This window comes from Hemiscyllium ocellatum, chromosome 32 (genome assembly GCF_020745735.1).
Source record: "Hemiscyllium ocellatum isolate sHemOce1 chromosome 32, sHemOce1.pat.X.cur, whole genome shotgun sequence".
Lineage (NCBI taxonomy): Eukaryota > Metazoa > Chordata > Chondrichthyes > Orectolobiformes > Hemiscylliidae > Hemiscyllium > Hemiscyllium ocellatum.
In genome coordinates this window covers 22,628,652-22,653,286 of record NC_083432.1, presented here as the reverse complement: position 1 = coordinate 22,653,286, position 24,635 = coordinate 22,628,652, and the positions used below count along the sequence as shown (strand labels likewise).

Sequence of the window (24,635 nt, the reverse complement as noted above, 5' to 3'; positions counted from 1 at the left end):
TGACTTAGCCCTCCCATGAACTTCCAATAGCAGAGTTTCCTAATTGTGAAAACCCTATATAAAGTTGGTCTGCTAGAATTTCCCCTTAAGCATTGCCAGCTATGGAAACCCAACTTACTAAATGCAGGTAAGTGATTAGCCATGATAAAATGGCAGAGCACACTTGATGGGCTGAATGGCCTAATTCTGTTCCTGTATCTTATGGTGACCATTCCAGCCAAAATGTATAATGCTGCTTTTTAATAAAAGTGACCAAGCAGCTCTTTAAAGTGCATATATTAGATTAGATTACCTACAATATGGAAACAGGCCCTTCAGCCCAACCAACCCTCTGAAAGTAATCCACCCAGACCCCTACATTTACCCATGACTAATGCACCTAATACGATGGTCAATTTAGCATGGCCAACTCATCTGACCTGCACATCTTTGGATTGTGAGAGGAAGCCCATGCAGACATGGGGAGAACGTGCAAATGCCACATAGACAGTCATCTAAAGTGGGAATCAAACCCAGGTCCCTAGCACTGTGAGGCAACAGTGCTAATCACTGAGCCACCATGCTGCCCCTAAGCAATATCATCTCTGAAAAAAATAGATCTCTATGTATACAATCGAAGGTTGTTTTTATGTTTGTTAAAATAATTATTTTTCAAACACTTAGAATGCTGGAGAAATTCAGTCAGTCTGGCAGCATCTGCAGAGAGAAAAACAGCGTAGTTTCAAGTCTAGTATGATTCATAAGAACTAGGAGCAGGAGTAGGCCATCTGGCCCATTGAGCTTGTTCCACCATTCAATAAGATCATGATTAGGTTAGATTCTCTACAGTGTGGAAATAGGCACATCGGTCCAACAAGTCCACACCGACCCTCTGAAGAGCAACCCACCCAGACCCATTACCCTACATTCACCCCTGACTAATGCACCTAACACTACAGGCAATTTAGCATGGTCAATTCACTTAACCTGCACATCTTTGGACTGTGGGAGGAAACTGGAGCACCCGGAGGGAACCCAGACAGACACGGGGAGAATGTGCAAACTCCACACAGACAGTTGCCCGAGGTGGGTATTGAACCTGGGTCCCTGGCGCTGTGAGGTAGCAGTGCTAACCACTGAGCATCTTTTTGTGGACTCAGCTCCACTTACCCACCCTCTCACCATAGCCATTAATTCCTTTACTGTTCAAAAATCTACGTTTACCTTAAAAACATTCAACCAGGCAGCGTCAACTACTTCACTGGGCAAGGAATCCCACAGACTCACAATTCCTCTTCAAAGTTTTAGATTTCTTCAGAGAATCAGTTGAAACATAGAAGATAGGAGCAGGGAGAGGCCATTCAAACTTCGAGCCTGCTCCACCACTCATCATGATCATGTCTGATCGTCCAACCCAATAGCCCAATCCTGCTTTCTCCCTATAACCTTTGGTCCCATTCGCCCCAAGTGCTACATCTAGCTGCCTCTTGACTGCATTCAACGTTTTGGCATCAACTACTTCCTGTGGTAATGAATTCCACAGGCGGCTCACTACTCTTTCGGTGAAGAAATGTCTCCTCATCTCCATCCTAAATGGCCCACTCTGAATCGTCAGACCCTTGGTTCTGGATACACTCGCCATCAAGGTGGCTCAGTGGTTAGCACTGCTGCCTTATAGCACTAGGGTCTCAGGTTCAATTCCAGTCTTATGTGACTGTCTGTGTTGGTTTCCTCCCACAGTCACAAAGATGTGCAGGTCAATTGAATTGGCCATAATAAATTACCTGTAGTATTTGACGCATTAGTCAGAGGGAACTGGGTCTGTGTGGGTTACTCCTTTGTGGGCTGGTTGAACTGAAGGGCCTGTTTCCACACTGTAGATAGTCTAATCAAAAACACCCTGGTAGAATTTTATAAGTAACCATGAAATCCCCCCTCATCCATCCGAACTTCAGCCAAAACAATCTTAACCTGGTCAATTGCTTCTCGTAAGTAATTAATGAAAGAATAAAATTTATAAAAGTTAAATTTCAGTTTCATAGTTAGATGAATATATAAACACATTAAATAAAGGAAAAAGGGGGGGAGTGAAGGATTTTTTTTCAGTTCAGTAATATAACTTTTTAATTCCCTGTCACTACCTTAAATTCGTTGCCTTTTGGAAGGACTCCAGGAGACCCTGAAAGATATGATGAGGTTCTTGAGGGATTCGACTTTGGTTTGTCGGGTCTGGGTTGGGGGCAGCTCAGTCAAGTTATTAGCAGGACCGATCTCTGAAGGGAGGGGGCAGCACCGAGCTCAGTGTGAAAGCAGGAAGTTTAGCAGTGATCCCACTCGCTGCTGTTACTGCTCCTGTATATTTACAAGGACTTGGGGAAAGATGGGCTATTTGTAGGTGAATTTCACTCGGCATCATCCGTGGATCTGCTGTGCTCTCGACTTGAATGTGACTGGCGTGGAAATTAGCCAGGCTTTCAGCTGAAGAAGCAAAGAGATCATTGAGAGAGAGAGAGAGAAAAAGTTCAGTGACTAGGAGGAGGGAAAGAAAAAGTGGAAGATAAAAGTGGAGCTGGTGTTTACATGGGTCTCCTGCTGGGGACTAAAGCACTATTCCGACTGGATAGAAGTGCACAGAAGTGGGGGCAAAGTGATTTCAACAGAATCAATGGATCGCCATCCAAACCTGATGGCTGTGTGGCTGAAACTGGAATTGTGTGTCATCACCATTCTGTTCACAAAAGGCAAGTTTATATTTTACTGACAAATCAGATCTTTCGCATTGAGCAAGTTTGAGAACAGACTGGAGGGAAACAAACTTTTTCGTTTAAGAAAAGTTATTAAAATGTATATTAGAAACTTATGTTTCATAGTAGTTCAATTTCTTCTGGCTTTTCGTTTTGCCTTGTATCGAAATGTCTTTTCCGAAATGGGGAATGCACATAATAGAGCAGGGAACTATCTGAACGGAGATCCCAGCGTTTCTCTAATGTTGAGTGTAACCTGACAGGAGAGGCGCTTCGCCGCTGGCCATAAGCAAGTCTTGCGGTGTTTCTCCAATGTCAATGATTAGTGAGCTAGGGATGGAATGAGTTGTGACAGGGGCTGGCTGTGGAAACTCATTATTGAATGTTAAGCGAGTTTCATGGAGTGTGGAGCCAAAAAGAAAACATGATTAGATTATTGACCAAGAAGGGCTTGAACGGCACTAATTGCATGAGAATATTTGTCAAAGGTTCGTGGAGTAAATTAGAACAAAGATCCTTTTCAAAATACAGGCAACAATATTTCCCCCCCCCCAACTTTTTCTTCATTTGATTTTCTTATACATTTTGTTACCTTTTCCTTCACCAACAATGAAACTGAAATTACAAATTTTGTTCATTTTATTAATTTCAACTGATTCTCTGAGGAAATCCAAAAAAAGTTCCTAATTTGTTACAGATGAAAGCCTCACTAATTCAGGCTGTTTCCAATGGACCGAGTTAAGCCAGTCAGGCTGGCAATGATCTGATGAAAGGGGTTGTTTTAGGGTCAGGCTTTGTTATAAACATTGATTCAAGTTTACAAAGCTTGTGGACAAAAGTGGGTCAAAGACCCGAACCATTATCGTTTCCTATTTCAGCTACTTACACACTGAGCCTTCCTTATAATCACTAATAACAGCCCAGAAACTGCATGCTGCGATATATGCGCACTAATGTTTAACATATTTATGTGAAATTACTTATTAGCTTAATGAAAACATGTTTTTTAAACAACCCTGTTGAAATAGAAATGTAATTTTCTAGGAACATGCTAAGCTTTTGAGATTAGTAGCACTCAGACTTGAACCATAAGCAGTTATGTTCATTAAGTTCCATTGTATCTGTCACTCCACATTCTAATCCTTCATTGACCAAACTTTTAGATCCCATCCTTATCCCATGTCTCCTTCTTTGACTTGACAGCTTTTCTTTTCTGATTATGTTCTGTGAAATGATATTTACAATTTTCTATATTATGCAGACATAAAAAGGCACAAATGTAAATGCATATGGTAGCTACTGTTTTTTACACCATTGTATGCTAAAAGCATTTGTTACATGTATAGAATAATATGCTTGAATGTGCATCAAATCATGGCACAACCACTGGTGTGGAGAGGGGTGGGGGTACAAGATGATGTGCACCCATTTTAAGTAGACTGTTCACATGTTCCACCCTTTCTCCCACTCTAAATGCTATAAATGCCCAGCGACTTCCCCAATTTGTTCAACGTGGTTGCGTCTCGAAATGAACCAATTTGGAAAGGTGTGCTGCATTTCACTGTATTTCTAAAAAGCTGTACATTTAGGTGGTGATGTGCAATATTCCTTGAGTTAGCTTTAAACAGACTAACAATAAAGTTCAAGTTACACCATTTTCAGGATTGTGTAGCCCTTAACCTTTTGCAGGTTCAGGTACCCCATCTACTTGCACTTTCTTAAGTGCACCCATTGTAAATTAAATGTCTGATGATTCAATAAATAAAGACGATATATAATCAGGAAGTTTCCATAAATGCAATTCCCAACTTCCAATAAACTCAAGAGACTGGAAAATTGAGTGGAATGCTTATTTTAAGAACACTTTATTTAATGTTGATGAAATACTGAAGTTTGTTTTCCAAAAGAGCATGAATCTTCTTGAAAAATAGGAAATAACAATTCAATTGTAATTTGGAAATAACAAAATAGGAAATAACAAAACTTCAATTCCCAGAGACAATTTACTGACATGTGTTTAATTTTTGACTCCCAACTAGAGAGCTGTTAATCTTGACTCTCAAAGTTGAGGGGAGTTCACTAACTAAACATTTATATTCCAACAGCTTGGAAATAAGAAAAATAGGCTTTCCTAACACTGATTGTCTTTGTCCAGTTTCTGAAATACATGCAATTTCTGGCTGCATTGGGCAACATACAAGTTTAAAGCCCACATTAGAGGATCAAAACCGTGAAAGAAGCATTTATTCTATGCAGCAATGTGAAGTTGTAAATATGTTTTCATTGAAACAGTGGAGTCGCACAACAGGGCAGTATATTTTATTTCCAATGCTCTTGTGTTGTTGAGTTACGGGACAAGGATATATTGAAATGTCCAACAGAAAAAAAGTGGCTTCTTGCCATTATTTCTAATCTTGTCTCGGATGGAGCACAGACTTTACCTCCACCCATGTATTTTAACAATGTATTCTGTTAAATAACCCTAACAATTACATTGTTCAAATCTCCTTTGAATCACTTTGACCTGCATTGCACTATATGACTTTTGTTCCTTTTTCTGTTCAGCATTTAAAAGGTACTAATATATTGCTTTAACCACCAGTCAGTTTCTAGTCTCTGCTGGGAAAACAATCCTCCTACTCACTACTCTCACTTGAGGCTGATTAATGTAATACTCCTGCCCTTCAGCTGTATCTTCACATCCAAGTTAAATAATCTGCTCGCATTTACATTATTCAAAAGCTGCTGTGTGTTTCTCTTTCCTGCATCTGCAATTGGCCACACATTGGCTTTTCCACTTCCACCATGGTGTGTGAGATAGGGAAGCCACGGAATGGAGATAGGAGCTTTTAGCGTGCTGTTGCTCGTTGTAGCTACTCCTGTCAGGGAGATCTGTTAACAGATCGTTCTCTGCCTTGTATTGCCATCATGTACCCACTGTAGCTCTGTGACATTTGTCATCCAATGTATCCAAGTAGACTGTTCTGCCTCCGAGAAGGAAAACTAATCAAATTTGCGATTAACGCATACTGGCCAGTATAGCTCCAAATGGAGTTTCACTTTTAAAAATTGACTTGATTTATTATTGTCACTCATACCAAGATACAGTGAAAAGCGTTGCTTTGCACGCTATCCTGGCAAATCCTATCTTACGTAATTCACCAGGGTAATAAAGCAGAATGCAAAATATAGTGTTGTAGCGACAAGGAAGGTGCAGAAAAAGATCCACTTTTACTTCCAATGCTTTCATTTCTGTTGCTGGTTTGTACTCCATTCTACCCTCTGGAAGAGACCTCTGTCGTTTTGCTCAAGTGGCTAAACTACTGACATTTTCTTTTCTAGATATACTCTTTCTACAGTTCTTTCTGCTGTTGTTACTTGTCTTGTTTTATGAACTGTACAGGTCGTTCTGCTATAACGTGCATTCTATTAACATCAATTTGCTATAACATGATTGATGAATTGGTGACACTTTCTTTAGCGTGAATATTTAAAGTGTGTATTGGTTATAACATGATTCTGATCCCATTACTTTTAATGGTGCTTCTATTACACGATTTTCTTAAAACACGGGATTGCATGAGAACAGAATTATAATATTATAGCAGAACTGACTGCACAAGGAATTTTCAACATAGGTTTTAGCATCACATTTCAAAGGTCATTCAAGTAGCAAGGGTTTAATTTGGTGTCACACAGATGAATGTTAGTAGAGAAGTTCAGAGCCATATTGACACAAAACTAGGAGTAGGTTGTGTTTATATTTAGGTGTGGAGTGTAGTAAAGTGAAAACCAGGATGGTATGGTGCAGCAGGTTACAGTGTTGGTGGGTGCAATGAAAGTGAGAAAATGAAGTGCTTAAAGGAGACGACTAGATTGAGATAGAAACAACCTTCATAGTAGTGAAAGTTGTCGATACGGCAATAGCAGAATTAAAATACTTGTGTGCTAAAAGCTCATACGTGGAAGGGTTTAGAGGAAAAAGATTTCAGTTCAATTTAAAAATAAGGAGACTCCTGTTTAAAACAGAGATGAGGAAGAAGATATTCTATCAGAGGGTTATATATCCGTGGAACTTTACTTCCCCAGTGAGCTGTCGAACCCAGAGACATGGATTATTATTAAGGCAGAGCTGGTAGATTCTTGACCAGTAAGAGAGTTAGTTAGAGGGTATCAGGCAGAGACAGAAAGGTGGAGTTGAAGCCTCCAGCACATTAGCCATGATCTAGTTGAGTGATCCAGGTGGCTTGAGGGACTGAATGTTCTATTCCTGCTCTGAGTTTGTACATTCGAGTGAAATTTAATTAATGAGTAATAGATTATGTCCATGTGGGTTGACTGTCGGTTAAAGGATAAAATTAGAAATAAGATATGTGGACATTCACTGTGTGCCTTTGTCAGGTCAGTTGCTGAAAAGTAGGCCAGTTTGTACCCAAGATATGATTGGCATTCCCAGTGACCTCCTGATTTTAGCATCTCTTTGACTGGAGTCCTGAAAGAAAGACCCAGCATTACTCCTTGGAGAAGAAAAACAAAATGGCTGATCAATGTTGGCACCTCGTATACATTCCCCCACAGATTGGAGAACGGTATTACCAGAGACCTGAAAACTAATCACTTGTCAGGGCCCAGAAAGGGTGGCCAAGATTTTCAGCGTTTTCCTTGCCAGCTCAAGACCTTCTGCCCATTCAGTTTAATTAGGTGGCAAGAAAGTTATTACAACACGACCAGGCCGGGATGAAATGAGATCAAAAGCACAGGAAACAAAAACCTTCAAATTTGAGTACTTAATGGGAACTGAAGTAATGTACTTTCTTGTTCCAGTCAAGTGGCTGTCATTGCTCACTTGGAAGAGTTTGTTATCTTTATTTTGTCCAATTACCTCACTCCTGAGCAATGTTACTGTGATGTGCAGCCACCATTGACAAATTGAAGGAAAAGTATCCAAAAAAATATAGGAAAATATTAACCAAAAGGAACACAGTTTTCATCCAGTTATTGTGGTGCAATCACTCTTTAGAAACTGGTTTAGGAAAAAACAGATCATTTTGTTCATCAATTCCATTCCACTTAAAGTCTCCTGACATGGAATTAATTGACTCTTCCCTCTCCTTTCCATTGCCATGACCACAGGATCACCTAGCATCACAAAAATGAAGGGACCTAAATAACATAACAGTCCAAAGCTAACATAATTCCAAAAAATGCATTTAGAACAGGGAAAGCTGAAGATCAAAGTAAACTTAAGCACAAGATTCATAGATTAAATCAGATGGACTTTAGGTACAGCCACTCAAATGCACCTCATCTATCAGAACTTGCCAATTTCTCTCCATGCCAGTTTTCAGCAGTAAATGTGGGTTTAGGTAGAGGCAAGGTCATGGAATCATGGTAGACTGCAGTGGCCCAGTGTATGTGGAGTCTGAGGAAGGCCTCTTGCTCCTTCCAATTCTCTCAGCACAATGAATTTGAGGTATTTTCTTCTGGTACCCCATTTAGGGACCATGGTTTTAGCAATTCCAAGCCTAACACTGTCAATAGAAACTTGTTCATCATTAGATCTGAATGGGGCAAACCAACTTCCTATCCTTGGTCTAAAGTACTTTCAGGCAGTCGACAAAATTTTCAAATAAAGAAAGCCCGAGGCCAATTTACTTGTGAATACAGGATGCAGGTCTTCTTCCTGCCAAATTGATCATCCCACTTTGGACCTACAATGATATTAAATTTAGATCCCTAATTTCCATCTATTATGATGCTTTAAACAAGTATAGTATTGCAATTAAATGTACCTGACCTGCAAAACTGCAAACTCACTTCTCAAGTTATCCCTTCAAAAAAAAAACGCCAGATTTCATAAAACCAGCTGCCTGCTTTGGGAGTCTTTGGTAAAACAGGTTTTCTAATCTTAATTGTCTCCAAAAATGTTCTGAATGATATCCCATTGCTCTCGAGTACTGCAGTCGTTATACAAATTAAGTGGTTTGCTTACTTCAGCCATATTGATTATTTTAAAGCATCTAATTCTTGTCCCCATCAAAATGAAAGATTTTAGTGATGGGAAATAGAAGGCATTTTTGATATTTGTGTTGGTTAGTATTTTGCAAACCAGGCACAGTGTGGGTCAGCTGGAAAATACTTGTCCCTGGGTCCTACAGCGGCTTCTGAAGATGCTTTCCTTTGTGGTCACATCATCAATCCAACTGTTCCCTACTCCCTCCACCCCATCCCACCCCACTGCAGGTTGTGCAGAATGTTCAACATGAGTAAACATATTTAGCTGGCAACTACTGGCATAACTGATTAATTTTGCGGCAAAGACATTGGCACTTGTTCTTTGAATCTTTACCAGGAGCAGATTGCATGAAATGTACAGTTCTATAGGTCTGGCACCTGCTGTGAACTTCTCATGTGCAGGTTTTGGAAGCTGCTGTTTATCGAAGGGACTTCACTGATCCTAACCCAAATCAGAGCGGTGAAATAGTATTTGATTTGTCTGGACAGTGTTACTTGGAATACAGGCAATGACTGACCAAGTGATGTCTGGAGTCCATTCCAACTTGCTCTTGGCAAACGTATAATTCCCAAATTGCCAAGTTCCTAGATTGAGCAGCAAATTTGGAATGCTCCCTTGTTCAAATGCCAGGAGAATCTGCTAAGATTGCATATGTGGACCCCACTAGGAACTGGAGTGAAACAGATGACTGAAACTCGTTTTCGTCAGGACCCTTGTGGTTGGCTGGGAGGAGACACTATTTATTCATTTGGGGAAAAATTAAAATCTGATCCTAGGGCAGTGATCTAATTGCACAGCACCACCCAATTCCCTTTCAAAACATGCTTGGAAAGATGTTATCTATTCCAAAGGATTCTGCAAACTAACAGGAACTTTTAGTACTAACACTATATCATTGCACTTTAGGTGACGGTGCGCAGACAGCATGAATTTCAAAATGATATTCTTGAAGGTTTGTACCAAATGATTATTCTTGTTATTATGAGTTGCTCAGTGAACAGTGCGTAGTTGAGGCAGTGGATTTGCAGGGCTTCATGAGTATAAAAAACCCTCAAATTGCATGGGGTAAATGTTTCCATTATTATCATTGCCTGTTACCTGTCTAATAAACAAAAGGTTAGAGGTACATCATTCTGTTTGTTTTACTGTTGCAGTGATGGCAGCAGTCTCCAGGTTTGAACAAGGTCAGAACAACTGGTTCAAATGCCCATAAATGATTCCAAAATGGTATAGCAACTGGGTCAAGCAGATAATTAGTCAATTATTAAATCCACTTATGGGTCCCATGCATCTCCTGGCACTTTCCTGCATGCCCTACTTTGTGTGAGAGCATTTGTTGACTACCCGCTTGTTAAAATGCCAACATTTCCACTGACTTATGTGACAAGCTGCTTCCTGATATCATTCTGATGCTGAAGCTCCATGTTTAGGGTTCTGCTCTTTTGTTCTGGACTCCCACACCACAGGAAATAGTTTTGCTCTGTCTTCTGTTGTAAACTATTTAACTATCTTAAAAAAAATCTAGTTCACTGCTTAATTTTCTTTACTCAAGGGAATATAAAGCTAATTTGCAAAACCCTGCTCAGGATTTAACCCTTTTAGCTCGAAGATCATTTCAGTGAATCTGCACTGCACCCCTACAGATGTCAATATGCTCCCATAAGGCATGAGAACTGACTATAGCATCCCACTGCTGCCCTGACTGGGATCTTGGCCAGGGATGGTTGGTGTCAAAACAAGAACTTTCTAGGTCTGTATGATTCATACCATTTTCTGACTAAGGCAACAAAGAACCGTGCTCGGGTCTCTGGACAGTAATTCATTATTAAGACAGCAGACCATGGATGGATTTAGTACCAGCTGAGGTAGACAGCTGAAGTCAGGGCGGGATGCTTTTGGAATTTCGGAGGATTCTGCCGCTGTCACTTCCACTTTCTGAGATAGACATGGAACAAGAAGCAGGATATAAAATTCCCAGGGCTGCCTTCCAATATCAAAGTGGTTTTCCTCTGCGATACACTTAAGAGAAATTACTCTGCAGGAACATCACTTAGCAGGAAGTTGGATAGCTTTTACAATGACTGCTCCTCCACATCTTGTAGTGCCTTTGATTATACTTCTTAATGAAGAGAAGCTGTGCAAGAAGTGCACTGATGATTAGAATGAAGTCATGCTGTGGGATATTGGTTACAGATGCATTAATTCATTCGTATAAAATTCCCCTATTTTAGCAAAGGCATTTTAAACCAGTTAGCACATCTATTAAGGAGCAGAGAGCATACCTTTGTAGCAACTGTTTAACCTATTGGGTGCTAGCAGTGCTATGGGTTTACCTACATCCATATAGGCTGTAGAAGATTGCTCACCTTGGCTTTCTCAAGGCATTCTGGAATAGCAAGTGACTGCTGGCCTTGACAGTGATGCTAAAATTGCATGAATGAATATAAAACAAATGATGTCCTGTGACTTCATTCAGTCTGTGTAAGTGAGGTGAAAGTCAACAATAAGCTGCAAAAAAAGCTGAACATGTTTAGAAATGGTTCACCTAAACTGGAGGAGGTATTTGGTTTTGTATTAAAATGTCATCTTTCAAGGATTTCAATGACTATTGGTTATCTTGATTTCTAATAAGGAGTGGAAGAAATTACTAATGTTAGGAGAGAGGGAGAGGACATTTTGGGGTAAAAAAGAAATGCTGTTTATAGACAGCCTTTTGTCGCTCCATATTCATTCAATTTTCCCAGTGAAGTGCTGATTAGCAACCCGAAGTTTTAGTTTCCAGATCCCAGAATCTTCCTTCACCCTTCAGTACTTTCCTTGCATCTGGTTATAACGGAAAAATAGGAGGGAAATGAGAAGTATTTCAAACCAGCAAGATCACTCCTTCATGTAAGTGCCTGCTGACAAAGGCCATTTCCAACAAGAGAGAGCATTAACAATCACCTTTTGACATTCAGTGGCATTCCTATCCCTAAGTCTTTTACTCTCAACATTCCTGAGGGTTCATTTTTTTCCAGGAACTGAACTGGACTAGTCATGTAAATACTATAGCTACAAAGCTGGCCAAAGCTGGGAATTATGCAGCAAGTAACTCGCCTACTGACCGTCCAAGGCTTGGCGACTATCAACAAACCCCAAGTCAGGTGTGTGACAGACACCTCCAACAACACTCAAGAACAGCCTACTTAATTAGGTAAAAGTAAGGACTGCAGATGCTGGACATCAGATTAGAGTGGCGCTGGAAAAGCACGGCAGGTCAGGCAGCATCTGAGGAGCAGGAGCCCACTTAATTGTCACTGCTTCCACCACCTTAAGCACTCAGTCCCTCCGCTATCAATGTATAATGGCTGTACTGTGTAGCATCTACAATGTCAAAGAGTATGGTGCTGGAAAAGACCAGCCAGTCAGGCAGCATCCGAGGAGCAGGAGAGGAGATATTTTAGGCATAGGCCCTTCACCAAACTCTTCGACAGCATCTGCAGTCCTCACTTTCTCCTGGCATCTACAAGGTGCACTAAAGCAACTCACCAAATCTGTCTCAACAGCACCTAAAGAAAACGAAGGTTCCTTCAACAACAACTGTGATTCGAAGGACACCAGATTTCTGTAGCATCTGCTTAACCCATTGGGTACTAGCAACACCATCGGTATGCTTACATCCAAATAGACTACAGAAGATGACTCACCACCACTTTCTCAAAGACATTCAGGATTAGATAATAACTGTTGGCCTTGCTGGTAATACCACATTCTATGAATGAAGTGATGGATTAGTGGTAATATCAATGGATAATAATCCAGAACTTCAGACTTACACAAGGCAAGTTCCACCATGGAAGATGGTAACATTTGAATTCAATAAAAATCTTTAAAAAAATGCTAGCCTCATGGCATCGTTGCTTGTTGTAAAAACCCATCTGGTTCAACAATAGGCATAAAATAACTCAGGACACCTGACTAGAAAGGAACATTGTTTGTTATTGAACACTAGAGATATAAAAGTAGACTTTTCTCACTGTAGCATAGGAGGCTAAGGGGTGACTTTATTGAGATTTATAAAATCATGAGAAGCATAGATAAGGTGAATGACCAGGGTCTTTTCCCCGGAGTAGGAGGGTTCAATACTAAGGACCATATTTTTAGGTGAGAGGAAAAAAAATTAAAAAGAACACGAGGGGCAATGTTTTGTACATAGAGAGTGTTACATATGCAGAATGAGAAAGTGGTAGAAGCAGGTATCGTTACAAAGTTTAAAAGACATTTGGATAAGTTCATGAATAGGAAAGGATTGGAAGGATATGAGCTGAAAATGTGTTGCTAGAAAAACGCAGCAAGTCAGGCAGCATCCAAGGAGCAGGAGAATCGACGTTTCAGACATAACCCCTTCCTGAAGAAGGGCTCATGCCCGAAATGTCGATTCTCCTGCTCCTTGGATGCTGCCTGACCTGCTGCGCTTTTCCAGCAACACATTTTCAGCTCTGATCTCCAGCATCTGCAGTCCTCACTTTCTCCTTGGAGGGATATGAGCCAGGTGCAGGCAGGTTACTTTGGGAACATGGTCGATATGCACTAGTTGGACCAAGTGTTTGTTTCCATGCTGGATAACTCAATGACTTTGAGCAAAATAGAGCCACAAATGTCCCAGCTCAGGACAGACAGTTCTCCACATCCATCCTTGAGTAATTTCTAATCCCTGCACCCCTCTGAATCCGGGTCACCTGGCTTAGAGATAGGGACATTACCACTGTGTCACAAGAACCCTCTGGGTCTGTTTTACTTTTTTCCTTTATATCCAAAAGTGCTCTTACATACAACTGAATGGTTTCTCCATGTATCTGTTTTATATTTTCTAATCAACCTGTTCAGAGTTGTTATTACATACCTATAGAGCAGACAAGACTTGAACCCAGGGTCCTAGCTCAGAGGTAGGGATTCTACCACTGTACAACAAGAACCCCTCTGGGTCTGCTTTAAGATTTTTCACATCCAGAAGTGGGCTGGATCACCACAACTTTGTTTCTTGTTTTTAACTATGAACCACCATCAGTACATTACATGTGGAGCCAATTAAATATTTACAAGCAAAGCTCATTTTGGGGAAATGCAAATTATCAATGTGAGGAGGTGGTTAGGAGAACAGGAAGGGGCTGAATGTAAATGGAGTTGGAGGAGGAGCTGTATTCCCTATGGTGCCTATCTCTCTCCTTAAAGCGATGAGAAGATTGATGGACATTGTGTCGTTCCTCTCCAATGTCACCCAATGTTACCGTGAGAGACAGGCACTGTGTTTGCTTTTACATTTTATTTATGTATCCAGTAGTGTTATCACACAAAACCAAATAGCTTTCCCACCACCAAATCTCTGTGACATTTTTTTTGTTTTTAACCATAAACCACCATCAGTAATTATTTGAGCAGCTAATTAGAAATTTATATACAAAGCCCATTATGGGTAATACAAACCATCAAGAGTAAGGGTGGTGGGTACGGACAGTAGGAAGAGGCTAAACTAAAATGGAGTTGAAGGCGGAAATAAAACACTCTAACCAAAAAAAACGTTACGTGCACTGGATTGGGAAGGAATTTTTTTTTATTCTTTATTTTTCTCTTTGGGAATTTAGAATAGTGGGAATAGTGGTTAGGGCAGTTGAATATTCCTCCTGGAGAATGTGGGAGGTAAGGCTCACCACTAGTGTCCCCGCTGACTACATCTGTGGGAAGTGCACTCAAATCCAGCTCCTCAAAAACCACGTCAGGGCACTGAACCTGGAGCTGGATGAACTTTGGATCATTTGGTAGGTGGAGGGGGTTATTGAGAGGAGTTACAGGGAGGTAGTCACACCACAGGTACAAGAAAAAGGCAGGTGGGTTACTGTCAGGGGATGGAAGGGGAATTGGCAGGCAGTGAAGGGGACCCCTGTGACTGTTCCCCTCAATAACAAGCATACCGTTTTGGAAACTGTTGGCGGTGGGGGGAGGACTTACCAGGGGTAAGCTATAGGGTACAGGTCTCTGGTACAGACTCTGCCCCAGCTGCTCAGAAGGAAAGGGGGGGAGCTGAGCAGAGCATTAGTCACTGGGGACTCCACAGTTAGAAGGACAGATAAGAGGCTCTGTGGGAATGAGAGAGAGTCACGGTTGGTATGTTGCCTCCCAGGTGCCAGGGTTTGTGATGTCTTGGATCGTGTTTTTGGGATCCTTGAGGGGGAGGGGAAACAGCCCCAAGTTGTGGTCCGTATAGACACCAATGACATAGGTAGGAAGAGAGATGGGGATTTAAGGCAGAAATTCAGGGAGCTAGGATGGAAGCTTAAAGCCAGAACAAGCAGAGATGTTATCTCTGGTTTCTTGCCCATGCCACGTGCTAACGAGGTGAGGGATAGAGACAGAGAGAAGTTGAACACATGGCTATAGCGATGGTGCAGGACAGAGGGTTTCAGATACCTGGATAACTGGGGCTTATTCTGGGGTAAATTGCACTTCTACAAACAGGGTGGTCTACACCTGAACCAGAGGGGTACCAGTAAAATGGAGGGATGTTAGCCAATGATTTTTGGAATGGTTTAAATTAATTCAGCAGGAGGATGGGAATGTAAATTTTAGTGCAAGTGTCCAGGAGGTGAGTGTAATGAGGTCAGAAATGAGGTTTCAAAATCACAAGAGTTCACCAGCAAGCAGGAAGGTGGTTTGAAGCATGTCTACTTCAACACCAGGAGTGTTCACATCCGGAATAAGGTGGGTGAACTTGCAGCATGGGTTGGTACCTGGGACTTCGATGTTGTGTCCATTTTGGAGACATGGATAGAGCAGGGACAGGAATGGTTGTTGCAGGCTCTGGGATTTAGATGTTTCAGTAAGAACACAAGATGGTAAAAGACAGGGAAGTGTAGCATTGTTAGTCAAGGACAGTATTACGGTGGCAGAAAGAACATTTACGGACTCGTCTGCTGAGTTGGTTTGGGTTGAGGTTAGAAACAGGAAAGGAGAGATCGCCCTGTTGGGAGTTTTCTCTCGGCCTCCAAATAGTTCCAGAGATGTAGAGGAAAGGATAGCAAAGATGATTTTGGACAGGAGCGAGAGTAATGGGGCAGTTGTTATGTCATCTTTAACTTTCCAAATATTGATTGGGAATACTATAGTTTGAGTACTTTAGATGTGTCGGTTTTTATCCAATGTGTGCAGGATGTAGTATGGAGACAAGCCAACAAGAGGCAAGGTCTCATTGGATTTGGTACTGGGTAATGAACCTGGAATGATATATACCCCAGGGCAAAAGTTATTGCTGGGAGAAAGGCAATTGTGATGCGATTAGGCAAGATTTAGGATGTGTAGCATGGGGAAAGAAACTGCAGGGGTTGGGCACAATTGAAATGTGGAGCTTATTCAAGGATCAGCTACTGAGTGTCCTTGATAAGTATATACCCGTCAGGCAGAGAGGAAGTTGTCGAACGCGGGAGCCGTGGTTTAGTAAAGAAGTTGAATCTCTTGTCAGGGGGAAGAAGCAGGCTTATGTTAGACTGAGACATGAAGACTCAGTTAAGGTGCTTGAGAGTTACAAGCTAGCCAGGAAAGACCAAAAGAGGGAGCTAAGAAGAGCCGGGGATGATATGAGAAGTTGTTGGCAGATAGAATCAAAGAACACCCTAAAGCTTTCTATATGTATATCAGGAGTAAATGAATGACTAGAGAAGGTTTATGGCCAATGAACATTAGTGGGAAGTTGTGCAAGGAGTCGGACGAGATAGGGGAAGCGTTAAATGAATATTTTTTATCAGTATTCACACTGGAAAAAGACAATATTGTTGAGCAGAATACTGAGATATAGGCTCTTAGGCTAGACAGGATTGAGGTTCACAAGGAGGAGGTATTAGCAATTCTGGAGAATGTGAAAATAGATAAGTCCCTGGGGCCAGATGGAATTTATCCTAGGATTCTCTGGGAAGCCAGGGAAGAGATTGCCGAGCCTTTGGCTTTGATCTTTTTGTCATAAGTTTCTACTGGAATAATGCCAGAAGACTGGAGGATAGCAAATGTTATCCCCTTGTTCAGGAAGACAAGTAGAGACAACCCTGGTAATTATAGACCAGTGAGCCTTACTTCGGTTGTGGGTAAAATGTTGGAAAAGATTATAAGCATTAGGATTTATAATCATCTGGAGAGATAGAAATTGATTACGGATAGTCAACATGGTTTTGTGAAGGGTAGGTCATGTCTCTCGAACCTTATTGAGTTCTTTGAGATGGCGACGGAACGGGTAGATGAGGGTTGATGTGATGTATATGGATTTCAGTGAAGTGTTTGATAAGGTTCCCTACAGTAGGCTATTGTACAAAATACAGAGGATGGGATTGAGGGTGATTGTGTGATTTGGATCAGAAACTGGCTAACTGTAAGAAGACAGAGGGTGGTGGTTGATGGAAATGTTCATCCTGCAGTTCATCCTACTCGTGGTGTACCTCAAGGGTCTGTTTTGGGGCCACTGCTGTTTGTCATTTTTATAAATGATCTGAATGAGGGTGTGGAGGGATGGGTTAGTAAATTTGCAGATGGCAGTGAGGTTGGTGGAGTTGTGGATAGTGCTGAAGAATGTTTCAGGTTACAGAGGGACATAGATAAGCTGCAGAGCTGGGCTGAGAGGTAGCAATTGGAGTTTAATGCGGAAAGATGTGAGGTGATTCTCTTTGGAAGGAGTAACAGGAATGCAGAATGCAAAGTACTGAACTTATGGTAAGATCCTTGGTAGTGTAGAAGAGCAGAAGATCTTGGATTCCATGTACATAGATCCCTGAAGGTTGCCAACCAGGTTGTTATGGTTGTAAAGAAGGCATACGGTGTGTTAGCTTTCATTGGTAGAGGAATTGAGTTTCAGAGCATGCTGCAGCTGGACAGAACTCTGGTGCGGCCACATTTGGAATATTGTGTATAGTTCTGGTCACCACATTATAGGAAGGATGTGGAAAGGGTTTAGGGAGATTTACTAGGATGTTGCATGGTATAGAGGGAAGGTCTTATGAAGAAAGGCTGAGGGACTTGAGGCTGCTTTCGTTAGAGAGAAGAAGGTTTAGAGGTGACCTAATTGAGACATATAAGATAATCAGAGGGTTAGATAGGGTGGACAGTGAGAGCCTTCTTCCTTGGATGGTGATGGCTAGCATGAGGGGACATAGCTATAAGTTGAGGGGTGATAGATATAGGACTGACGTCAGAGATAGTTTCTTTACTCAGAGAGTAGTAAAGGTGTGGAACGCATTGCCTGCAACAGTAGTGGACTCGCCAACTTTAAGGGCATTTAAATGGTCAATGGATAAACATACAGATGAAAATGGAAAATGTTGGCTTCAGATTGGTTCCACAGGTCGGTGCAACATAGTAGGCCAAAGGGCCTGTACTGTGCTGAAAGAAAAGTAAAAAAAACCCTCTTTAATGACAACCAGACACAAAGGTAACTGTGGAAGAGGGGCATTGCAAACCATCAAAGTGAGGGTGGGGGTGGGGGGGGTGCAGAGAGGATGATGGATGGTTGGCGGGTTGTAGGGAGACCGGAAGGGATTAAATCAAAATGATGTTAGAGGGCAAGATAACACACTGTATCTCCTGCAGTGCCCACCTCTACCTTAAGTCTTCAAGAACATTGGTGGACAATGTGTGCTCCCTCTCCAATGATACCCAAGCACCAATGTAACCATGGAAGAGGAGCAGAGTGTTGGCAGATAGGCCCCCCTCCACTGCCTGCAGCTTGGAGGTATCTGCTTTCAGAAGGACTCACGTGATTGTCTGTTGTCTATTACCATGGTAGCTCATACTCGAATAACTCCACAGACAGATTATTTAGTCATTGCCCATAGGCCTTGCAGAGATAATCACAATCGTTTGGGGAAGGAAATCTGCTGGCCTTACCTGGTCTGACCTACATTGTAAGTGACTGCAGACCCACAAAAATGTGGTTAACTCTTTATTCTGGGCAGTTGTGGGATGGAGAAAATTGTCCACAATCCATGAATAGATAAAGCAAATGATGAGTGTTGTCACTCCTAATCACTGTTCAACAACTCATGCATATAGATTGACACCAGATGATTACAAATATCTTGCCTTCCCTTTCGGAGCATTCTGGTAAAATTGTTCATGTTGGCACTTGGACAAGTCTCTGGAGGCTTATGGCATCACTATTATATGCAGAGGAGAATATTGTGGAGGAATGGGTAAGCTTTTCGGTTTGGTCCTAATTAAAACATAGCCTTCCAATGTTTGGGAGTATGCAGTGGAATGTACAGCTATTCCAAATTAAAGGATCTGAGAAGATTAAGAGAAATGACCTGATCTAGGAATAAAATCAATATTGCACTGTACATGCCTAAGAGAAAAACATTGGTTGAAATATTTTAAATTACATATTTCTGGTGATCTTTATATATCTTCAAGTCATTTTAAAGCAGCATTTCAACCTTGCTATTGTGAGCAATGTCACTAAAGATTACAGACAGCCTTGTCTCATGGTAGCCCTTTCACCTCTCAGGCTGTAGCCTGTGTGTTCAGTGCCATGCCAGTGACCTGACCACATAATCCAGTCTGGCAGCTCAGTGCTGTTGTAAAGGAAGCTGTGTTATTGCAGATTCTGTCTTTCAGAAGAGATCATAAACGAAGGGCCTTTCAGAGTTGTCAATTGTTTCTAATCAAAAATCAGTCTGTTCTCCTGGTGGTCTGGACAATATTTCTACCTTCACCCACACTGCTAAAGCAGATTATCTACTCAATTATCTCCTTACCATTTGTAGGAGCTTGGAGTATACAAATTACCCTTTTGTGTTTCCCTATGTTACAATTATAATTTTAACAGTAATTCAATAACTGCGCAGAAACTAAGACGGTCTGAAGCTGTGAGAGACATACTTCACCATTCAGGCTCTTTCTTTTATCATAAAACCTGGAATTGAGTAGCTATCACATTTCATACTTTAATGTCTCACAAATAATCTCAACTTCTATTTATGGCATTCTTCCAAACCATGGCCTTAAATTTGAAAGCACCTTCCTCTCTTCTAACCACTCCCATCAATTAACCGTTGAATATAATTGATCTCAAACTGCTTACATTTATTTTTGGGATACAAGGATTCAGCTCCATCTTAGCAGTAGAATAATGCAGCCAGAAGTGGGGACTGCAGATGTTGGAAACCAGAGTTTAGATCAGAGTGGTGCTGGAAAAACACAGCAGGCCAGGCAGCATCTGAGGAGCAGGAAAATCAACATTTCGAGCAAAAGCCCTTCATCAGGAATGGAGGCAGGGAGTCTACAGGGTGGAGAGATAAGAGATAAGCAGAATAATACACCATGTAACACATGAGATAATGCTTTTGTCTTTCTAAGATTTAAAATTCACAATGAGTGATCCACCAGTCTTTTTAAAATGTTTCTGAAGTGGAAATATTTCTGCTAAATAAGTTTTTTTTTCCCCCCACAAGTCAATTAAAGACACTGTGGATTCTATGGTTGTAAGATCAAGTAAAACGATTAAGCCAGAGAGCAGAAGACCCAGTGCTGACTTGTATGGAGGTGAGAACTGAAGTAACAGCACAGAGGCCGGTGTTCTGTCACCAGGTCTCCCTTTATTTACATGAGGAAAGGCCTTGACACTGACCCACCTCTCAGAGTTCCAGGCTATCTGACACACCTGTTTTTATTGTCAGCGAGGACTCCCTGATAGTGGCTGTTAATTTGGTCCAATCAGGGAATTGACATTCTATGAGGTCCACCTGGCTGATCTCATTACAATCACTACATTCCTACCCCCCCCCCGTGTTCAGGTACATAGGCCTGTTCTTTTCCTTGGATCCTCTCCTGGGGTGTTTTGGCACCACTGATACAGGCAGTGTGTAACACAACAATAGCTCGCTTCCTATGCTCAGAACATTTTGGAAGAAATTCATTCTCTTCTTCAGGAGGCCAAGGCGTTGAGGTTACGACACCTGCTGTATCCATCTCAGATTCCAAGATCTCTTCATGGTATAATTGTAAGAATCAAGGCATGATTCTGTAGACCCTTCCCTCAGTAACTGAAATAGGAAAGGCCAAGGTTCATGGGAGGAGAAATTGTACCTTGTGAAAGAAGTCAGTTTAATTAGGTCAATAGCCTTTTCGTGGTCATTCCTGAGGAAGACCTTTGGGTCAGAAAGTGCCACTGTCAATTCAGGGAACAGAACATGATAAAGACAAGCAGCTGCTGTAAAGTATGCAATTATTATCTCTGTGAATATATTTTGTGAAATGAGGTTAGAAGAATACAATTATTTAAATAAAATGTCAAGGGCAATGTTGGCAGATTGAGCTGAAAGTGTACACTTTGACCTCTTGATGTCAGGCTGAAAGGGGACCTTTCAACTCTCCATTGACTGTAAATGCAACTGAATTGAGTTTGGATAGAATCAACCAAATTTGTAGAGGACAGATGCTTTAGCTTTTAAAAAGGAAGGAAAAAGAAAATGTAATTTGGAGCTTAAGTAGCATTTTCATCAGGCTTACATAGAAGGATACAGCGCAGTACAGGCCCTTCGGCCCTCGATGTTGCGCCGACCGAATCCTACCTAACCTATACTAGCCCAATAACTTCCAAATGCCTATCCAATGCCCGCTTAAATGACCATAAAGAAGGAGAGTTCACCACTGATACGGGCAGGGCATTCCATGAACTCACAACCCGCTGTGTGAAGAATCTACCCCTAACATCTGTCCTATACCTACCACCCCTTAATTTAAAGCTATGTCCCCTAGTAACACCTGACTCCATTAGCGGTAAAAGGTTCTTAGTATCTACCCTATCTAAACCCCTAATCATCTTATACACTTCTATCAGATCTCCCCTAAACCTTCTCTTCTCCAATGAGAACAGCCCCAAGTGCCTCAACCTTTCCTCATAAGATTTTCCTACCATTCCAGGCAACATCCTGGTAAACCTCCTCTGCACTCGTTCTAAAGCTTCCACATCCTTCCTATAGTATGGCGACCAAAACTGCACACAATACTCCAGATGAGGCCTCACCAGAGTCTTATACAACTGCAACATGACCTCAGGACTCCGGAACTCAATTCCTCTGCCAATAAAGCCCAGTACACCATATGCCTTCCTCACAGCACTATTTACCTGGGTGGCAACTTTCAGAGATCTGTGTACATAGACACCAAGATCCCTCTGCTCATCCACACTACCAAGTAGCCTACCATTAGCCCAGTAATCCATCATCTTGTTATTCCTACCAAAGTGAACGACTTCGCACTTAGCTACATTGAATTCCATTTGCCACATTTCCGCCCAGCTCTGCAACTTATCTATATCCCGCTGTAACCTACCACTTCCTTCCTCACTATCCACAACTCCACCGACTTTTGTGTCATCCGCAAACTTGCTTACCCAGCTTTCAAGTCCTTCCTCAAGATCATTTATAAAGATAACAAAAAGCAATGGTCCCAAAACAGATCCTTGTGGTACACCGCTAGTAACTGCGCTCCAAGATGAACATAATCCATCAACTACTACCCTCTGTCTCCTTCCAGCCAGCCAATTCCTAATCCAAACCTCTAATGTATCCTCAATGCCATACCTCTTAACTGACTTGAAAGATGAAAATAAAATCACACTGGTTTAGCAGGTACTGTTGTTAAGATGGATTAACTGTTACCTTTTGTTTCCTATGCAGTAGTGAAACTAAATGAAAATTGTTCATTTTTCCTTTTTTATTGAACACAAAGCCTTCAAAATAAAGCTGAAGTTAAGATGAATCCATTAGGAGATTATAGTGATATCTTGGAACCAATGTTTATATATATATAAATATATCATATGTAGTTTCTTAAGATATTATCTCCTATATATGATATATGTACATTTTTTGGGATATACATTTTTCGGGAGCAGTGAGGAGAGAGGAGCGGAGGCTGCTGGGAGGTAGGTTTCCCTTAGCTGGAGAGTCAGGCCTCTTTGTTTAGCAGCAGGAAGATCAGGAGCGACGACGAGGGGCTGCCGGGAAGGTGAATCAATGCTTTTTGAAATTACCTCGTGAATAGGCGGAATGCATGCTGGTCAGGAGCAGGCACAGGACTACTGAGTAAATGAAGTAATATATTTGGGTGGTTTTGCTACCCGAAATACTTCTCCTCTAACTAACCAAAAGATTCTGTGTGCTAGATTGGTAAGTAATTAATTTTTAAAAAATTCTTTATTTTTCAATCGTATCTTTGGGAATTTAGGATAGTGGTTAGAGCAGTTGAATGTTCCTTCTGCAGAATTTGGGAGGTGAGGGTCACCACTAGTGTCCCAGCTAACTTCATCTGTGGAAAGTGCACCCAAATCCAGCTCCTGAAAAACCACGTTAGGGAGCTGGAGCTGGATGAACTTTGGATCGCTTGAGAGGTGGAAGGGGTTATTGAGAGGAGTCACACTTCAGGTAAAAGAAAAAGGCAGATGGGTTATTGTCAGGGAATGGAACGGGAATTGGCAGACCATGCAGGAATCCCCTGTGACAGTTCCCACCAATAAAAAGTATTCCGTTTTGGATACTGTTGGGGAGGGTGGGAAATGACATACCAGGGATAAGCAATGGGGTACAGGTCACTGGCACACTGTCTATTCCTGTTGCTCAGGAGAGAAGGGGGAGAGGAGCAGAAAATTAGTCACTGGGGAATCCAAAGTTAGGGGGACTGTTGGGAGGTTCTATGGGAATGAGAGAGAACTGTGGATGGTTCGTTGCCTCCCAGGTGGCAGGATTCGTGATGTTTCAGATTGTGTTTTTGGGATCCTTGAGGGGGAAGGGGAGCAGCCCTAAGTCATGGTCCATATAGGTACTAACAACATAGGTAGGAAAAGGGATGGGGATTTAAGGCAAAAATTCAGGGAACGAAGGTGGAAGCTTAGAGCTGGAATAGAGTTGTTGTCTCTGGTTTATTACCCATGCTACGTGGTAGTGAGGTGAGGAATAGGGAGAGAGAGGAATTGAATATGTGGCTACAGCGTTGGTGCAGGAGGCAGGGTTTCAGATACCTGGCTTTTGGGGCTCATTCTGGGATAGGTGGGACCTCTACAAACAGGATGGTCTCCACTTGAACCAGAGGGGTACCAATATTCTGGGGCGGGACATTAGCTAATGCTCTTTAGAAGGGTTTAAACTAATGCAGCAGGGGGATGGGAACCTAAATTGTAGTTCCAGTGTACAGGAGGTTGAGAGTAATGAGGTCAGAAGTATGGTTTCAAGGTTGCAAGGGTGCACCGGCAGGCAGGAAGGTGGTTTGAAGTGTGTCTACTTCAACACCTGGAGCATCCGGAATAAGGTGGGTGACCTTGCAGCATGGGGTTGCTACCTGGAACTTTGATGTTGTGGCCATTTCAGAGACATGGATAGAGCAGGGACAGTGATGGTTGGTGACGGTTCAGTAAGAACAGAGAAGATGATAGAAGTGGGGAGGTGAGGCATTGTTAGTCAAGGACAGTATTACAGTGGTAGAAAGGGCGTTTGAGGAGTCATCTACTGGGGTAGTATGGGCTGAGGTTAGAAACAGAAAAAGAGAGGTCATTCGGTTGGGAGTTTTCTGTAGGCCTCTGAATAGTTCCAGAGATGTAGAGATTCTGGATAGGAGTGAGAGTAACAGGGTTGTTGCTCTGGGGGACTTTAACATTCCAAATATTGACTGGAAATATTATAGTTTGAGTACTTTAGATGGGTCAGTTTATGTCCAATTTGTGCAGGAGGGTTTCCTGACATAGTATATAGACAGGCCAACAAAGGACGAGGCCACATTGGATTTGGTACTGGATAGTGAACCTGGCCAAGTGTCAGATTTGGAGATAGGTGAGCACATTGATGATAGTGACCACAATTTGGTTATGTTCAGCAATGGAAAGAGGTATA

General features: G+C 41.8%; 1 protein-coding gene across 1 annotated transcript in view; it reads left to right on the top strand.

Moving 5' to 3' along the window:
* Positions 1-2,301: 2,301 nt before the first annotated feature.
* The window catches only part of LOC132830870 (BMP and activin membrane-bound inhibitor homolog), a 61,958-nt gene continuing 39,624 nt past the window's right edge, over positions 2,302-24,635 (top strand). Inside the window, exon 1 of the mRNA XM_060848770.1 lies at positions 2,302-2,720. Coding sequence (XP_060704753.1) covers positions 2,645-2,720 — 76 coding nt within the window. The 5' untranslated portion in view covers positions 2,302-2,644. The remainder of the gene's footprint in view (positions 2,721-24,635) is intronic.